This window comes from Hipposideros armiger, unplaced genomic scaffold, assembly GCF_001890085.2.
Source record: "Hipposideros armiger isolate ML-2016 unplaced genomic scaffold, ASM189008v1 scaffold_11, whole genome shotgun sequence".
Lineage (NCBI taxonomy): Eukaryota > Metazoa > Chordata > Mammalia > Chiroptera > Hipposideridae > Hipposideros > Hipposideros armiger.
Window position 1 is genome coordinate 4,904,645 of NW_017731361.1, and position 18,475 is coordinate 4,923,119.

At 45.7% G+C, this 18,475-nt stretch overlaps 1 protein-coding gene across 6 annotated transcripts in view; it reads right to left on the minus strand.

The window, feature by feature from the left end:
- The window catches only part of FGF1 (fibroblast growth factor 1), a 95,068-nt gene that overhangs the window by 11,397 nt on the left and 65,196 nt on the right, over positions 1-18,475 (minus strand). For all 6 annotated transcript variants that reach the window (XM_019663235.1, XM_019663206.1, XM_019663224.1 and 3 more), the window contains one exon: positions 10,806-11,008. In XM_019663235.1, coding sequence (XP_019518780.1) covers positions 10,806-10,974 — 169 coding nt within the window. In that variant the 5' untranslated portion in view covers positions 10,975-11,008. The remainder of the gene's footprint in view (positions 1-10,805; positions 11,009-18,475) is intronic.

The window sequence follows — 18,475 nt, forward strand, 5'->3', positions numbered from 1 at the left end:
AGAAGGGAGAATTATGGTTTAAGAAATATAGGGTTTCTTTTTGGGGTGATGGAAATATTCTAAAATCAATTGTGGAGATGGTTGCAAAACACTGAGTATAAGAAAAGCCACTGAATGGTGCACTTTAAATCAGTGAATTCACCTCAGTAAAGCTGTTTTTTGTTTTCTTTAAATGCTGTGTGTTTTCATTTGTGGTTTTCAGAGAACTTCCACATGCATTTTTTTCTATCAACTTTTCAGCATAATCCTGTATGATTAAGACAGACCAAAGGAAGGGGATAACCATTTATTGATCACCTACGATGTTGCAGGCAGCGTACTAGTTTCTATCTTCGTATAAATAGTGTCAAATTAGAGTGTCGGCTCCAGAATCAAACTGCATGAAAATAAATCCTGGCTTGATTACTGGGTAAGCTACTTATCTCAGTTTTCTTAGCCGTAATGATAGTACCTGCTTCGTGGAGCTGTTATGAGGACTAAACGATCAAATGCATGGCAAGCGCCCAGTGCTATAATTTCCACTGTGATCGGCATTCCCTGGAGAAAGGTGGCCCTGGCTCTGTCCTACCAGTGAGAAGGCTGAAACTTAGCAAAAGAAAGCCTTCTCCAATGTTATACTTACAGTCAGGGACAAAACCATGACCAGAACCCAGGTTTGGGCATTCCGAGTATCCTGCCTTTTCCTCTCTTTCACACAACTCCTTGGGCTCCAGTTATGGGAAATATTGGTCCAAATCAAGCCAAACTCACCCCCCTTGTTGGACTCCCTTGTGTTCAAGGTGAGACATGTGCAAGATGGCAGATGGTCATCCAGGATCCCTTCTGTAGCCACAGAATGGAGTGGTGTTAGTTCCCTGGGGCTTTTTCCATCTACCACCCACGTATGTAGGGATTTAGTCAAACACATTATAGGTGCAACAGAAATCCCAAAGGGCAAATCCTTGTAGGTAATCAACAAGATTACCTAAAGATTTTTTCTTAAAATTGTCTTAAATTTTTTTTCTGCAAATAGACGTTAGTTTTTAAGAGCAGTTTTAGGTTCACAGCAAAATGGAGGGGAAGGCACAGAGATCCCCCCCACAGCCCCCCGCCCCCCCACAGCCTCCTACATTATCATAGTTCCCCTTGGAGTGGTCCATTTGTTATGACTGATGAACCTACATTGACACATCATTATCACCGAGGACGGTTTTTGCAGAGCTTTTCGTTTCCTAGTTCATTTCTGTTCTCTCTCTTAAATAGTTCCCATTCATCTTGCTGCGGGGGTAAGTCAAGTTGACTTTGCTGTCTGTGGAGTCCCCTCTTGGCTGTGTAAAGGCCTCACGGAGGTAAACATGAGCGAGGGCTGCTTGGCACAGGAGTCAGTTCTCGGCCATGAGCCCCAACACCAGGCTTGTTACACTGGTGAGAGTTCGTCTCAAGAGTTTCCTCTGTAAATATTATTTCTCCAGGATGTCCAAGTTTCATAGCTCATTTTCACTGGATTTCTTTCTGGCTAAGTTTCCTAAACATATATCCTTCTCCAAGCAGAGCTGGCAGGAAGGAGTAACACCCAGCCCGAGCTGCTCGTGTAACCGACTAGGTGTCCAACTCCCTACTGTGACTTCATTCCCGTTTTCCAAACCTACATCCTCCTGCAGCTGCTGCTGAGGAGGAGTGGGAAGGAGAGAGCCTGAGAAAGGGGCTCAGACGCAGAGAGAGGAGATGGCCCATGCTTGGCTGACGTGGGGGCTCCTTCCTCTTGGAGAACTGGGGAAAGCCATTCAGCTCACACGAATTCATTGACTGTCTGTTGTGTGCTGGGAACTCAATGCCAGACACAGGCCCTGCCTTCAGGGGCTCATTCCCAGTTAGGGGTACAGACTACCCTACGAGGGATAAAGCAACACAAGAGCAAAAAAACCTGCTTGTTTTTGAGCTAAGAGCAAACAAAAATGCAACAGCTATAACAAAAACACTCTCCCTTTCTCTCTCATGTCTATATGTATACTTACCTATACATTCTTGTATACTCGTATATGTATATATTCTTTCAGAGGAAAGCGGAAAATAATATACAGTGAAAAGAGAAAATTACAAAGGAATATTTACAGTAAATCCTTCTGAAAATTTTGTAAAAAACACAAAACAATGTGCATAGCTCATGAATATATAGGGAGTACAATATATAAAAAATGTGCCCTAAATACAGACCACATTCACACCTGTGGCTGCTCTGGGGAGGATGGTGAAGGACTAAGACTGGAGAGGGGCGTGGAGGGAACTTTCCTGCACACTAACACTTCATTTCTTTAAAAACACAATTCTAAGGCAACAACATCCAGCTGGCAACACTGGCTACCTCTGGGTGATGGGGCTGCTGGCATTGGTGGAATTCTCCTTTGTACTCTTCAGGGGATGGTTGACATATAAAGCCTCATTTTTAGTCAGTGGGCAAATACTCAGAGCTGGCTAAGACTTCGTTTTCTTGTTCTTGATGACCCCTGTGATGCTCTGTGACCCAGCTCAGGCTTGACCCCAGGGACCATCTAGTCCTGAACATAAGTATCCATAAAGGTAAGTCTTCTGAGGGGCAAGCAGGGGACCAGGAAAGCTGGTGAGGCAGGACAGGGGTGAGGGGCCGCTAAAGCCACAGCTTCTGTGTTCAGTTCCCTTTTCCAGCACCTTCCACCTGGTTAGCACCAGAGTAAGGGGCAGGAACACCTCCTCTTTATCCCATGCTGGGAAGTTAGGACTTGCTATCTGTGAGCAGGAAGTGCTGTGGCTCTAAAGCTCCCCCAAGCCTGAAGGGGCAAGTACGTTTTGAAAAATGAGATGTCATTGAGTCCATAGGATCCTTATTGTTCCCCAGTTCTGAAGTGGGGACAGCAGCTTGTGACTTAGGAGAGAAAATGGAAAGCAGTTTTTAAACAGGTACTCTAGGGGTAGACATACATTTCTTATAGAAATCAAATTTACAGAGCATTGTAAAACTGAGCGGCAAGAAGGTTGGAAGCGTTTGCTTGGTGGATTTGTGACCATAAGTGGCCTCAGTGGAATGCAGATCCCTGCTCTTTGACTAGGGATGCACTAGGGTGTGCTGGTTTGGGAATGGCCTCTATGTCAAAATGTCAAGCGACTGAAATGTACTAGATCGCCTTGTGGATTGTGCTGAGCCTCCCTGACAGCTGCTCATGCTTCGGACCCCTTCCTGGGTCTTTACCTAGAGGAACCCACGGGACCTAGAGCTTTGAGTGGATATGCTGGCCCCCTAACTGGGTGTTCTACCTTTTTCTCTGAGCAACTCGAAGTCTGTCTCTCTGGTTTTCTCTTCTGCTCCGCAGAGCCATCCATTAGCTCTTAGCAGTAGTTTATTTGCAGTAAGAGACGTGATTCCTACTTTCCAAGGAGAGGAAGAAGGAAAAGGTGTTACGAGCCTGTCAGTGTCAGGAGAAGGGAACTTTGTGGGGCATCTGGCTGCTGAGCCCCAAGCCACCCTGGCTCGCATCGTCCTGTCCCGCCCCAGGGATGTTTAAAGATAAGATTCCGACTGGTCCATGTCGTGAGACAAAGGTGCGGAGGGCAGTTCTGCTTCTGCAGTGTGTCCATGGCCTTTAAGTCCGCTTTCCACCTCTGCTCTGGGAAGAGAGGCCAAACGAGATTACGTGCCCAGTTTATTCTGGGTTGAGACTTCCCGTCCTTTGCTATGTTTACCCAAAGTGAGGTCAGCCTCATTCAGAACGCCGCGAGGTTGTTTTATGTCAGTGGCATTTATAATTAAAACGTAGCCACAAGCTGGGCTCCGTAAAACATGAGAGAAAGACGGCGAAGGAAGAAAAAAAAAAATTGAGTTTGTGGGAAAAAGATTCCAGTGGTTTGGAATACATATATATCTGAAAAGGACTTTTCTTAGAATGTGTAAAGGCGTCTGCTTTTCGTTTAGGGTCTGAAAAAGGTGCCTGGAAAATTTTGATACCGTCCATGGACTGTGTGATAGTATTTAAAAAAAAAAGGAGTTTATCTAGAAAACTCCCCCCTTTATAACCAGATAAGGGGTGTGTGGGGAGGCTGGGCAGTGAGCGAGTTCTTTGGCATCACACCCGACCGAGGTGAGAACACCCCACCGGGGAGTGCTTTCCTGCCTGAAGGCCTGTCCGGCTGTCTGCCCTTCGGTCATATGAAAAGCTGTTTTGACTTTTGGCTCAAGCTGGTGGGGAGCAGAGTTCCTTTACTATTAGGTGCCGAGTCATAGCAAACCGGAGAACGGAAACCTGGACTGCCTGGAAAACAAGGAGGGGGTGGGGGTGGGGTGGGATTTCGCTAAAGAGAAGGAGCCTGCCCTTTAGAAAGGGCTGCAAAGTAGCATTCTTTTGACCAGCCAACTCCCCTAGTGCCTTTAGGATGTGGTTTGATTTATAAATATTTGATTGGCACACACTTTGCTCAGAACATTTCCATTTGTGTGGCGAGTGGTGCCGGTAATCCTGCTCCCCACACAGCCTCCTGCGTGCTGGGGGAGGCACGGGGTACGGGGCCGCAGGAGGAGGCTGCAGGCTTGCGATGCTCATGAGCTTGTTGTTCTTCTCCAGTCATTGTTCCTGGTATGAATCCCGTCAAGGAATAAGTCATGGTCTCCGTCGCCAGAGGGGAAACTCCAGTAGAGAGTGGAATCAAACACGGAGCTTCCCCTTGCTTTGCCCGAGACAGCTTGGTCTGCCTGCCGGAGAGGTTAGACCGGGGAGGGCTTGCTGGGCCAGTGCTGGGGACAGCATCAAACCTGGACAGTCCCAGAGATGCTGAGAGGGAGTGTCACCCGCAGTTCAGTGAGCAAGCGCAGCTTTTCTATCACTTGATGAGCTCCAAGGATCAGATGGTTCAAGGAGGGAGGCCCAGGGCAGCCGAGGGCCCATGATGAGGATGATGAATAGCATTGTTCATGCGCTTCTCATGTGCCTGGGACTTGTACCAACATCATCACACTCAACACTCATGCTTTCCGGGCCGGCCGAGTGGTGCGTTGGTTAAGAGCTGTCTTGGGACACCAGAGGGCCCTGGTTCGGATCCCACATGAGGGCCAATGACACTGCCCTCTACAGCTAAGATGCTGAACGACAGCTCATCCTGGAGCTGGGCTGCTGTGAGTCACCGGTGACAGCATAGGCTGCAGCCCCTGCTGCAGTGGGTTGCCATGGGCTACCGTGTGTAGCCAGCAGCCAGCGTGAGCGGCTGTCCAGAAGCCAGCGACTGAACTGCCTTGCCCGGGAAGAGTGCAATGATGGTGCTAACTTGGGCCAGTGAAGCAATGATCCTCCACTACTAGACTGAAGAACAAAAGGACAGCAACTAGTCTGTTCCCATCCCCCAATTCCCCAATAAAAATCTTTAAAAAACAAAAAAAACCAAAAAAAATTCCCGCTTTCCTGTGAGATGGGTACCGTTCTCATCCTTGTTTTCTTTCATATTAAAATTTTTTTACTTAAGTACATATATAGTTGCGATACAATATTACATTAGTTATATTAGTTTCAGGTGTACAATATAGTGATTTGACATTTTTATACCTTACACTGTGATCACCCCACTAATTCTAGTAATCATGTGTCACCATGCAAACTTATCACAATGTTATTGACTATGTTCTCCTTCTCTGTTCTCACCCATCCCCCACCTTCTCCCCTCTGGTAACCATCCCTTTGGTCTGTTGCTATGAGTCTCTTTGTGTTTTGTTTGTTCACTCCTTTTTTTTTTTTTTTTAGTTTCCACATATGAGTGAAACCATACAGTATTTGTCTTTCTTTGTCTGACAGTTTCACTTAGCATAGGTCCATCCATGGTGTTGGGTAATATGTCATTCTTTTTTATGGCTGAGTAATATTCCATTATATATATAATCTTTCTCCATTCGTCTATCGATGGACATCTAGGTTACTTCCATATCTTGGCTATTGTAAATAATGCTGCAGTGAACATAGGGGTGCATATATCTTTTTGAATTAGTGTTTTTGATTTCTTTGGATAAATACCCAGAAGTGGAATTGCTGGATCATATGGTAGTTCTAGTTTTAGTTTTTTGAGGAATCTCCCTACTGTTTTCCATAGTGGGTGCACCAACTTACAGTCCCACCAACAGTGCACAGGGTTCCCTTTTCCCCACATCCTTCTTTGCCAATACATGATATTTGTTGACTTTTTAATAATAGCCTTTCTGACAGGTGTGAGATGGTATCTTGTGGTTTTGATTTGCATTTCCCTGATGATTAATGATGTTGAGCATCTTTTCATATTTCTGTGGGCCATCTGTATGTCTTCTTTGGAGAAATGTCTTTTCATGTCCTCTGCTCATTTTTTGATCAGATTGTTTACTCTTGTTTTTGAGTTGTATGCATTTCTTATATATTTTGGCTATCAACCCCTCATTGGCTCTATCATTGGCTAATATATTTTCCCATTCAGTGGGTTGTCTTCATTTTGTTGATGGTTCTGCCATCCTTGTTTTTAAAATGAGGCAACTGAGGTACATGGAGGAGAAGTGACTTTCCCAAGATGATATGGGTCTAGTAAACAGTGGTGATGAGACCTGTGCCTACCTCCATCTGACCCATATGGCAGATGGTGCGACTCGGGTATGTTTACTTAATCAGTTTGTGGGGCGAAACACCTGCCATGGCATTGATGTCAGGGGCAGTGGTGGGATACAGAAGGAGCCTTAGTCTTGGAAGAAGAAGCTGAGGGTTGGTGCTGAGCTTTCCCAGTTACTGGCTGGTCACAGGCCCTGTCAGCCCAGTGTTCACACAGCGATGATACTGTGTAACCTCACGGGGTTGTGGGTGGCAGAAGTGAGAGTCTAGTGCAATGCCTGGCACGTCCCGGTGCTCAGTTGGGATTTATTGAACATATTGTTGAACTTGGATTTATCTGCTACCCATGCAGTTCATTCACTCATCAAATTCATGTTTGTTGGACATTGTACCAAGTGCGAGGCAATGTGCTAGCCACAAAACTTGCACTGTTGGACTTTAAGAGACAAAGTCTCCATCCTCAGGGAGACCATGGGGGATAAACCATGAAATAATCTCACAAATACCTGTGGAATTACAACTCCTGGTACACGAGGCACTCCTCAAATGCCGTCTTTCCCTGTGCCTGTTCCCCTTCCAGACTTTTCCCTCTCGTGGTGACACCTCCATCTACCCATCTCCCAAAGTAAAGCTGTGGGAGTCAACATGGGTCTTCTCACAACCGGCACCCATGCCCCGTCTCACACTGTGCAGCTCTTACTCTGCTTTTGCCTGGCATTTGCAATATGGCGACGGAACAAACGCTCACAGTCTGTAGTGGAAACTTCCTACCGCCGTAATGTGAGGAAATGTATAGGGACAAACCAAACCATCTTCCCTACAGGCCGGAAGTTCCCACCAGTGGAGGCATTTTGCTCAGGCCTGCATTACAAGGGCCTGTGCACAAGCACCCATCTGGGGTTTAGACCACTCCAAGAGAGAGGTATTATGTTACATACTTTAGAATTTATACTCCTGGAGGAAGGAAGAAGACAAATTTTGAAAACGTCCCAATTTTGCTCAGGGCAGATCTACTGGTTGGGGACAAAGAGAAGCTGTGAAAGGGTTTATTTATTTATTTATTTATTTGCCTTGTAGAGCTGGAAGGCATGACAGTTCTATCTTGTCTGCTTTATGTAGATTTATTTAAATATTTGATTGGCTTTTAGAAATAATTCTTCCTGAAAGAAATCTTAGTGTGTGGCTCTCTACCTGTGACCACAGTCTCTAGTCACGCGCAAAATAGTGATCAAGGCATAGAAAGCATCCCCTCGCCAGACTGTACTATCAATTAGCCTGATCATCCACTCCATGCCTGTCCAGGTTGATTCTGTGGAATGATCACTGAAATTCGGAAGAGCTGAGGCAGTACCGCCAATGCCCAGAAGAGGGCGACAGAACCACATTCACTGGGCGCATTCAGTCCAGGGAGCCCTCTCAGTCTACAGGATCTCATGGGTTTTCAGCCTTGTCAAGCACACAAGGCAGTGTTATGATTCCATGGGTGATGAAGCTGACTCTCAATATTTTCCCCAAGACAAGACAGCTGGGAACACCGGAGACATCTCAAGGTCCGGATAGGAGAGGATGATTGGAAGGGTCATGGGGCTGGGGACTTGAGGCTGCTTTTGCTGAGCACTTTGTGCAAAAATGGAGAGAACGGTAATTGTGCGGTGCCAGAAAGTGGCAGGGCAGGAATATGAGCTCAAGCCTTCTGACTCTAACTCTCGGGCCCCTGGCTCTGCAGAGGGGCATGTGGATTATCCAGTTCTCCTGGCTTTGGCAGGTACAGGGATGGGTTTCTGCTCACTCACCCCACTTGCTCTGATTCCTGTCCTCCTTGACCCTTGTTCTCAGTTCTAGAATAAGTAAACAGACCAGTACAACAACTCTGAATGTTGCCAGAGAGGCACTGAGTCAAAACCCAAAGCTAGACCCCTGGCCTTCATAGGAAGCAGAATTATTGAAGAGAGAAGCCTGGGGAAGGTCCTTACGTATTATACTGCATTTCCATACACTGGGTTGACTATATGGAAATCTTGATGATGATGACAACGGCGACGATGACAAGAGCAATATTAACCAACGTGTGCCGAGATGTTACTCTGGGCCAAGGGACTGTGCCAAGAACTGTTACTACATTATCTCATTTAATCCTTTCAAGAAACCTGTGAAGCAAGTGTTATTTTATAAGTGAGAAAAACGAGGCCAGGAAGGTTAAGTCACTTGCCCAGGTTCACTGGGCAAATAATGAATCCAGCATTACTTGGACTCAGATGTCATCACTCCCCACCCCTCCTCCCATCCCCAAGTCTACCTTCGGCTGCATTCCAAGGGTTCCTGACATCTTAGGTCAGGCGGCCACATTGAAGCTCTGTTCTGAAATTGTCCCAGTGTTACCTACTCAGAGTGCAGTCTATATGGTGATGATGGAATGACAACAGTCATAGGCCATTTGCAAAGAAATTCTAGTACTTGGAAACTGTAATGGGAGCCTCTTGTCACCCCAGAATTCAAGGTTTCCCGGAAGAGCCAGCTTAACCCCAGCGAACACATCACCAAGGTTGTCTTTCCCCTGAGATCCTGAGGGCCAGAGAGCATTCCCGTTGGTTCAGAAAATCGGTAAAACTGATTAGAAACATTTAAAACCTTAGAGAGGGCCGGCTGAGTGGCTCAGTTGGTTAAGAGCTCGCTCAAGAGTTTGAGCTCTGAGCAACAGTGGTTCGAGTCAGCCCGAGCTGAGCAGCCGTGAGCTGCCAACAGGTGGCGGGATGGCTCAGCTAAAAAAAAAAAAAAAAAAAACCTTAGAGAAATTAAAGCGTGTTCCCCTTGTGTTATGTGGTGCAGATTACACAAACTGGGTGACTTGCCTGACACAACAGACTACAATCTAAGTCCGTTTGTTTGTGGTAAACGTTGCTTCTGCGCGTTTGACATACTAAGTTGTCTTTTTTGCCTCACTGTGGTGCCTAGTTTTCATCGATGTAAGTTATTCAGAAGGCCCATTTGATGACAAACCTTCAAAACAAGGCCCCCAAAATCTAACCGTGCAGCTACGAGCCCCAATCTCAGCCTTCCTGCTCCCTGCCTCAAGGGTCAGTGGTGGGTGGGAAGGGGCAACAGTGTAACCTGGTTCATAAGCACCGGCTTCCATCCCCGTGACCTGCGCATCTGAGGGTAGAAAGCTAGCGCCAAGGGGTGGCCATTGGTACTCAGAGCCTGCTACCTGCGGTGCATATTCCATGAACAGTTAAGACTATGTGATATAGAAACAGTCACATCAAGTCACATCAAGGTTTGCATTTCATTTTATAGCCACCTGACAACTTTACTTTCTACCTGTGCTATTCTGTGGCGCCTGGTTTCATGCACACTTGTGTTTTCCTGATTCATGACATGTTTGACCCTTTAGACCCTCTTAGCAGGGACCATATCTGACTTTAAGCTCCTCTGCAACATCTAACGCCTCAGGTGGTAACTCAGGGAATTCCTAACATCACAGCAGGACCCAGACACCTAATACCACATACACCAACACCTGAAGCACTAAAGCACAAGGAAGACGTTTTTATTCTTAGATAGTCAAGAAGGGGTCCCCCCCGCCCCCCCGCCAAGTTATACCTCCATTTCTCAACACCATCTGAGAGCTGGGCTGGCAGGAAAGCCCGGAAGAGATATATATGCAGCTTTTGGCTCAAATCGCCCTTGCTCTCCAGTTTCTATAGGGTCTGGAGAATGACTTGACTAAACCCTCCCGGTTACCACAACCACATCTGCACGATATACAGAGTAAAAGCTGCATAATTTATGATGTGTAAGGCTATGATTTTGAACTAGGATTTCACAAATCAAACCCAGTGGAAATGGTACCCCGGAGCGTTAGTAAACTTGAACCTGAGCCCTTCCTTGCCTTTGTGCAACGCTTACCGCCCCTGCCCCATGCAGCTCCGTGATGGCGCAAACAGGGCCCTGACCAGCTTTAGGGGCCAGACCTTCCTCTAGTTACAGAAATCTGGAGCAGCCACATCTGACCTCAGAGCAGTTGTGTAAGTCAACAGAGAGTCCCCTTGGGGTATGCTGTAGCCCCCACAACTCTCTGTTTTCCACACCCAGACCTTTTCCACATTTATGTGACCCCGCCTCTGAGTGCCGTGCCTGAATAGAACCCTGGAGAAGAGGGTCCCAGTGCTTAGATCTCCTCCCTTTTCCTATCCTTGACTGAAGAAGACACCAGACAGGCGAGGGGCTACAAGAGACGTGGGTGCTTACTGTGCTGGTCGCTCTTGTCCCTTGTCCCGTCCACTGTGCCATCGGGAAGGATCCTCAGGAAATGGCCCCCGTTGCTGCAGTAGAGAAGTTTGGGCTTCTTGTAATTCCCTGTAGGCAGATTAAACTTCTCAGTCAGGGCTGTGAACGTGAAGATTTCCCCTTCAGCCATGGCTCAGCAGCTGCCGGGTGTGGTGCTTTCAAGGCTGCAAGAAATGAAACAGACCTATAGAACGTTCTCCCAGCAAAGGTGCAGCTTACACTTTTAGGAAGGGAAGGGCAGCCCTGGGGCCCAGGGCTCTGGTTGGTTGGGAACCACAGGCTGCCCAGGTGATGCCCAGAGTAACGGGCCTCTGCGGTGGCCGGCGGTTAAGGAAGGCTGGTCCTGGCATGGGAGGGATTGTCAGGGCATTTCTCACTTCCCAATTGGACACAGCTTCGGATCAAGCTGTGCGTTTTTTAGAACTTTAAATTTAATCATTTGGCCAAGGGAAAAAAAAATAATGTGTTGGTCCCTCCTTCTGATCCACACACATCCTCAAATTAAACACCGAAGTTGCCCTAAAATAACACTCGGGGTCTGGCTGAAACCCACAAAGGCTGAAAGGCCAGCACTGAGGTTTTGCCCTCCGCCCTCCCACTGTTTTGACTAAGTACCGCCAAGCCCAGGTGCACAGATAGCCCAGAGAGCCCGGGCACTTGAGGCCTAGAGGAAAAGGCATGGCGGCCTTCTAGGCCTCCCACAATAGAGGTGGCCATGGGTTAAGGTGTACAGGGAAATTCTTGGTTTGCTGGGGGGAACAGAACCAGAACTGGGGAAAAAAGCACATGGGGATGTTATGTGGGGTTTTCAAAGGGAAAACACTGCACCAAGGTAAATTTTTTAAGACAGATCATTATGAAGGCTATGCAAGTTATTGCTTGCTTTCACAGCTCTCCATGTATCCTCACATCACACAGAGAAAGTGTCCCTTGTACAAAGGCCATATTCATCCTAACTATTTTCTAATGGGATAATGACACAGAAACCACCATATTGCATATTATGATCCTCTAATGTTGTGTGTGTGTGTGTGTATATATATATATATATATATATATATATATATATATCTCCACTATATAAAAATTTATCATTATATTCGTGTAAAAACGTATCAGTTATACCTCTAAGGATTAAAAAACAAAGCCAATGAACATTAGAATTTTAAAGCATCTACTTGTCCCACCATTTAGGAGAATGAAGTGCTGGTGACTCTAAGGACTGTGTAAGACGGGATAAGAGACCAGGACACTAACGCGGGGCCTTCATAAGTGTGAGTAGATGCCGATTGTACACATTGGTTATCAAGTGGCCTTATGATAATAATGATCGTCATCATTATAAACATATTCTGGGCTATAAGTTAACTCATGTCATCCTCACTGTAACCCCTTGAGACCGACACTAATATTATCCCCAATTTTTATGAAATGAACCCAAAACTTAGAGATGTTCAATGGCCTGTCCAAGGACAACAGCCGGTAAGTGGTAGGGCTGAGCCTCAAGAGGCGTCCCTTGAAACAAAACCCTAACTTGCCCTTAATCACCAGGAAAAGGTTAAGTGACCTCACCGATACGGCAGTATTATAATAGTCCCCCGTTATGCATGGCTTTGCTTTTCGTGGTTTCAAATATCCATGGCCAACTGTAGTTCAAATATATTAAATGGAAAGTTCCAGAAATAATTCATAAGTTTTAAATTGCACCCCGTTCTGAGTAGCGTGATGAAATCTCGAGCTGTCCCACTCTGTCCTGCCTGGGACGTGAATCATCGCTTTGTCCAGAAACTCCGCACTGCAGATGCTCCCACCCATTAGTCACTTAGTAGCCTTCTTGGTTATCAGATCAACTATCTCAGTATCAGTGCTTGTGTTCAAGTCACCCTTACTTTACTTCATAATGGCCCCAAAGCCATTCACATAACTTTTATTACAGTATGTTACTATAATCTATTTTATTATTAGTTATTGTTGATCTCTTACTGTGCCTGATTTATAAATTGAACTTTTTCATAGGTATGTATATATAGGAAAAACATAGTATATATACGGTTTGGTACTATCTTTGGTTTCAGGCATCCACTGGGAGTCTTGCAATGTATCCCCCATGGATAAGGGGGAACTACTGTCTTACCAGAAGTGGGGTTTTTACCATTGCCTGGCACATACAACTACTCCCATGAGCTTGTCATTCATTAAATTATTTATTTGTGACCCAGAAGTTGGCTATTTCCACCACCACCAGTGTTGGCTTTCGCCCCCATGGCAGCCTTGTAGTGGGACCGCAGGCATCATCTCATTCCCCAGGAGAAAGCACATCACCAGTGTTAAGGAGCCCTGTGAATGTCGCAGGAGGCCAGCCAGCCTCTTGTATTCCGCATGCTAACGAGCCACCCATCCATCCATTCCTGGGAGCAGCCTCATGGAGCTGCTCCACAGAAGTTAATTTCACTATAAATGAAGGCAACAATTTAGATAATTTGTCCTGGCGACTTTGGGATTAGGGTTCCTGTTGGAAGCCTCCATTTGTTTCTTCCGTTCTAAGCATTTTAATGCTTCTGCTCCATCTCTCATTCTGCAGCCACACAGGCCAGGCACTGTCCCTACTTTTTGCTATAGGTTGAAGTCCCCCCGAGGACCCCCAAAGAGAACATTGCATGCACCGTATAAACTATATTTAAATTCAGACTGTCCCACACACCCCTTCTCATACGATGAGGCTCTGTCCAGCTCTTAACACATAATACAAAAACAGGTAGAAAATAAATTTTATTTACATCTATCTCACAGGGAAGATGGCAGGGTCTGCCCTGCACAGCACACTGCATTTCCTTCCCAAACCCTCACTCCCTCTTTCTTCTGAGCCCTTCTCTTTCATCCACAAGCCTCTAAGTCTCTGTGCCCACCTCCGCTTTTCTCTCTCATTCTGTCTCTCTACTCAACCCTTTTTATACCCAGCCTCTCTTATCTCCCTCTCACTCCACTAGTTTCTGGATCCCTTCTGATATAAAGCAGTTTACTTCTTCCAAACATGAATCTCGTTACCCATCACCCATCCATTAGCACACAACAATTACTAGACCACCTACTTCCTCAAAATAAAACTAAGAGATAATCCATATTTTTTGTTTTATCAAATTTTCCCCAAATACTTACTAAGGTACAGGAGATAACAGTTATATACTAGTGGTTGCCATTTAACTATACAAATAGCCATTTGTGTTGTCACTCTTAGGTGGGAAGGATTTTGTTTCTTGTTGTGCCTGGGTTTTCTCCAGTGGAGGCCCCCGTGTGCCCCTGATTGTGCATGTTAAGGAAGTCCTCCTGTCTAGATCCGACACAGGTGGGGAGCTTCCATGGAGACGTTTCCTAAGTGTTAGGTATGGATGTGGCTCTATCCATTTGCATTCTTCCATCCCGCTGGGATGGAGGGGCACAGATACACCAGAAGGCGGGCTGAGGAGGGAGGCACCAGCTCTGGCCGAGGGATTATACTAATGCCTGCATCCTCACGTGTGTGTAAGCCATGCAGCCTGGACTTTGTCACTGTGGGGCTCTCCCCAGCTAAGTGACCTCTGCCAGAGGCCAGCGGGCACCACCTCCCTCCTGATCACAGTGCCACCTGCAGTTATACAAGGCCATGACTCTGCTCTCTGCCCGCTCCCCCCAGTAAGAAGGTCAGTAATGGGGTGGTTGTACCGACTTCAGGTTGTTCCCATCACCCTTCAGTGCAGATTTATGCCTAGAAACCTGAAGGGAACATGTTGACTCCTGAAAATAAGCCTTGAGTCAACGTGAAGTTGATAGACTGTGGAAGCAGCATTTATGAACCAGTTGAAACTTAAAAAAATGAACTCCCTTTTTGCTTCTGAAGGAGAAACCCCACAGGCATGACCCCCCCACCCCCGCTTTGTTGCTTCATTACAGTTTACCAATATTTTCAACAGTGGTTGGTCCAAGTTCCTTGCCACTCCAGTATTGGTTAAAGGACAGGAATAAAGAAAGTCTATGATGTGATAAAACTATTAAGCAGCAGCCTTAGCAGGTGCTTAGGGATTTACACAAATTGCTCTAATAAATGAATCCATTAACTATGTGAAATCAGTTAAGCATAATGGAAATTCATAAGCTCTGCTTCTGCTTACTGTTATCTTTTGGTCAGGGGAGGAGGGCGCGCGTGTGTGTGTGTGTGCGCACGCGCGCGCGCGCGCGCGCGCGTGTGTTAGGAGATGGGAAAGATCAAGCCCAATGGACAGCTTGTCATCATTGTGTGCTAAGCCCTGCCCTTTGAGATTAGGGACACTGGTGAGATTTTGGGGAAACCTGAAGATTTTCCCGCCTTATCAGTGACACCAAGGTGAAGGGAACACCAAGTCTTTTGGGACGTCCTTGTTAAGGCTGGCATAGTCTGTCAGCTCTAGCTTCGGGAGGAGAATGTGGACTCTGACACATGAACAGGATGTTAAGTACACCCTCTTATCCAGGAACACAGCAGTCACTTTTTAATGTGGAAAGGTGAGCAACACTGCACAGCGCCCACTATGCACACACAGGCTCTGGGAACCTGGATGAGTCATTCGCTCCTTCCGAGATGTTCCTTCTAATAATCCCCACCCTGCCTACCTCAGAGTTGTCTGAAGGGTTAAATAGGCACACTATTCATAATAGCACTAGGAAAAAATAAAAATGTGGCCTGACCTGTAGGAGATATGAGTAACTGGTTATGTTGAACTAATCAAAGGCTGATGCGGTCTAGGTCAGCTGCAATTGAAGGCTTGATTTAAAATAATTTTTCAATTGGTATGGAAATAGAGTTTTTTATTCCCGCTCATATTTGGCAGAAATTAGCTAAGCCCCTCCCCCCTCATCATTTAAGCCACCCAAATAGGAAAGAAATGAAGGAGGCAAGGATAAGGCATGGTTAGCTACGAAAGGACCCAGGTCACCATTTCAGACTCTATTCTCAGCGTCTCCACAGTTATCGAAGTGACATTTATGAAGCCTGCTATATGTAGGAGACATTTGTGCTCAGTTTGGCTCTGGTGACTAAGCTAGAAGGGGAGACTCATGGTTCCAAGAATCAAGGAAAGACAAACACTGTTTGTGTTTTCATTTTGTTTTTAACCCCTGTCACTGCTTATGCAATGCAGAATACCCATGAAGGAAGATTTCTGCAAAGTATATAAAGCCACTGAAGGTAGCTGTGCAGGTTTCTGTTAAGGCGATAATTGGATATGTGTCCTCAAATCCAGCAGATGTAAACTAGGCCTTACCTTTAATTCCAAATATTCTCTAGGTCTTTACTCCTCATCCCTATGAATGGCATCACCAAAAAGCCTAACTCTCCCTTAGAGATATTAATTAACCTAGATCTTGTTAAGTCAAATGCATGTTAAATATTAAAGGTAACTATTTAAAGAAAAGAAATAGAATGCATTTATTCCAACCAGCAACTGGTAAGGATAAGGGAAATGAGGTGAAATAAATAAACTGTACTTATCCAAAAGAATCCATAAAAAAAGGAAAAATACAAAATTTAAAAAAATTGATCAAAATTAGGTGGCAGAAATAAATGCAAAATATATTTATAATCACAATAAATGTAAATGGGCTAAATTTAGTAGCTACTGGATTAAAAAAAAAAGTAACCTACAGGCCGGCCAAGTGGCGCAGTGGTTAAGAGCTTGCTTGGGATGACAGAGGGCCCTGGTTTGGATCCCACATATGAGGGCCAGTGACACTGCCCTCTACAGCTAAGATGCTGAACAACAGCTCAACCTGGAGCTGGGTTGCCGTGAGTCGCCGGCGACGGTGTAGGCTGCAGCCCCTGCTGCAGTGGGTTGCCATGGGCTACTGTGTGTAGCCAACAGCCAGCGTGAGCGGCCAGCAGCCGCAGTGAGCGGCCGTCCAGAAGCCGGCGACTGATCTGTCTTGCCTGGGAAGAGTGCAATGATGGTACCAACTTGGGCCAGTGAAGCAACGTCCTCCACAACTAGACTGAAGAACAAAAGGACAGCAACTTGTCTGTTCCCCTTCTCCTAATTCACCAATAAAAATCTTGAAAAAAAAATTAACCTACGCTGTGATTACAAAGGACACATTTAAAACATAAGGACTCAGAAAGGGTAAAAGCAAAAGGATGGAAAATAGATACCAAATGTTTGCAAAAAATCAAAAGTTAGTATGGTTATATTAATATTACATAAAGTAGGTCTAAGGCAAAAAGAATGATAAGGATAAAAAGGATCACTGCATAATGATAAGTGGAACAATTCAACAGAAAGGTATAAAAAGTCTAAGCTTGTATAATGCTTAATGACATAGCCTCAAAATATATAAAACAAAAATCGACATGTATAAGAAGTAGACAAATCTACAATGATGGTGGGAAATTTTAATACATTTTTGTCATAAGTGGTAGAGCAAACACAAAAAATTTTAAGGATATAGAAGATTGAAATACACAGTTGATATGCTTAATTGAATGAACATATATGATAACCCTGAAGCCAACAGTTAATGAACACCACTTTTCTCGGCACCTGGAGCATTCCATTCATAAAATATGACCATGTTTCAGGTTATAAGGCAAGACTCAGCACAAATAGAAGAATCCATTTTGTTCAAACTATTCTTTGAGTATAGTAGAAATCACTCTCACCCATCCCACTGGTGACTAAGCCTTTTCAATTGTACCTTTTGACCGTCTCCCCACATCATCTTCTCATCTCCATTCGCACTGTGGCTGCCTTAGTGCAGCTGCAATGCCTTCTCTCACCTGGGCTGCTGAAGTAGGCAGCAGTGGTCTCTCTCCTCCAGCACTGGCTCCTTTCAATCCACGTGTGACCCTGCTGCTAGTGACGTTTCTAATACATGAATCTGATCATCGCTCTCCTGCTAAAGATCTTTATGTCAGTTGGTTCTCTGCTGCCATCAGAATAAATAAAACCCAGACTCCACCATGACCTATGAGGCTTTCGTCATCCGGTCCCTGCCTAGCCTTGTGGCCTTTTTTCTTATTGGCCTGTTCTTCTTGTAGTCCCCCCACACCCTCACCCTCACCTTCACCCTCACCCAGCAGCATTCTTTCTCTCTCCCTTCCTCCATCCTTCTACTGTGGCCTGGCTAAGTCATACTCACTCTTCAAAAATTCATCTCAGATATTTCCTCCTCCAGAAAGCCTATTTGGACACGTCACGCAGCCCCACTCTTCCTCCGCACCACACACACCAGCTTAGATCAGTTGAATCCCTAATGCTCCTATAGCAGCACTGTGTTATTCTGTTGTAACACTGGGGGTGATCCCCGTGTATATTCCCTGTTTCAACCCTTCCGTGGTTGCCCATTGCTCCAGGAGAATAACTCAGGCCTCTGCAGGGCTCTGTGGGGGCCAGCCCTGGCTTCCTCCCCTGCCTCATCTCCCACCATGCCCTCTCCCCAAACTAGCCTTTCATTTCCTTGAATCCTCACCCCCCTCTGCACCTCCCTGGACTTTTACCTACACTGTCCCCTCTCTCTGGAGCATTATTTCTCTTTACCTTCTCTCTTCCCCGCTCACCTGGTTAACTCCTACTTTTTCTTCAAGTCTTAGTTTAATTGTCAAGTCCTTACAGAAGGCTTTCCTGACTTCT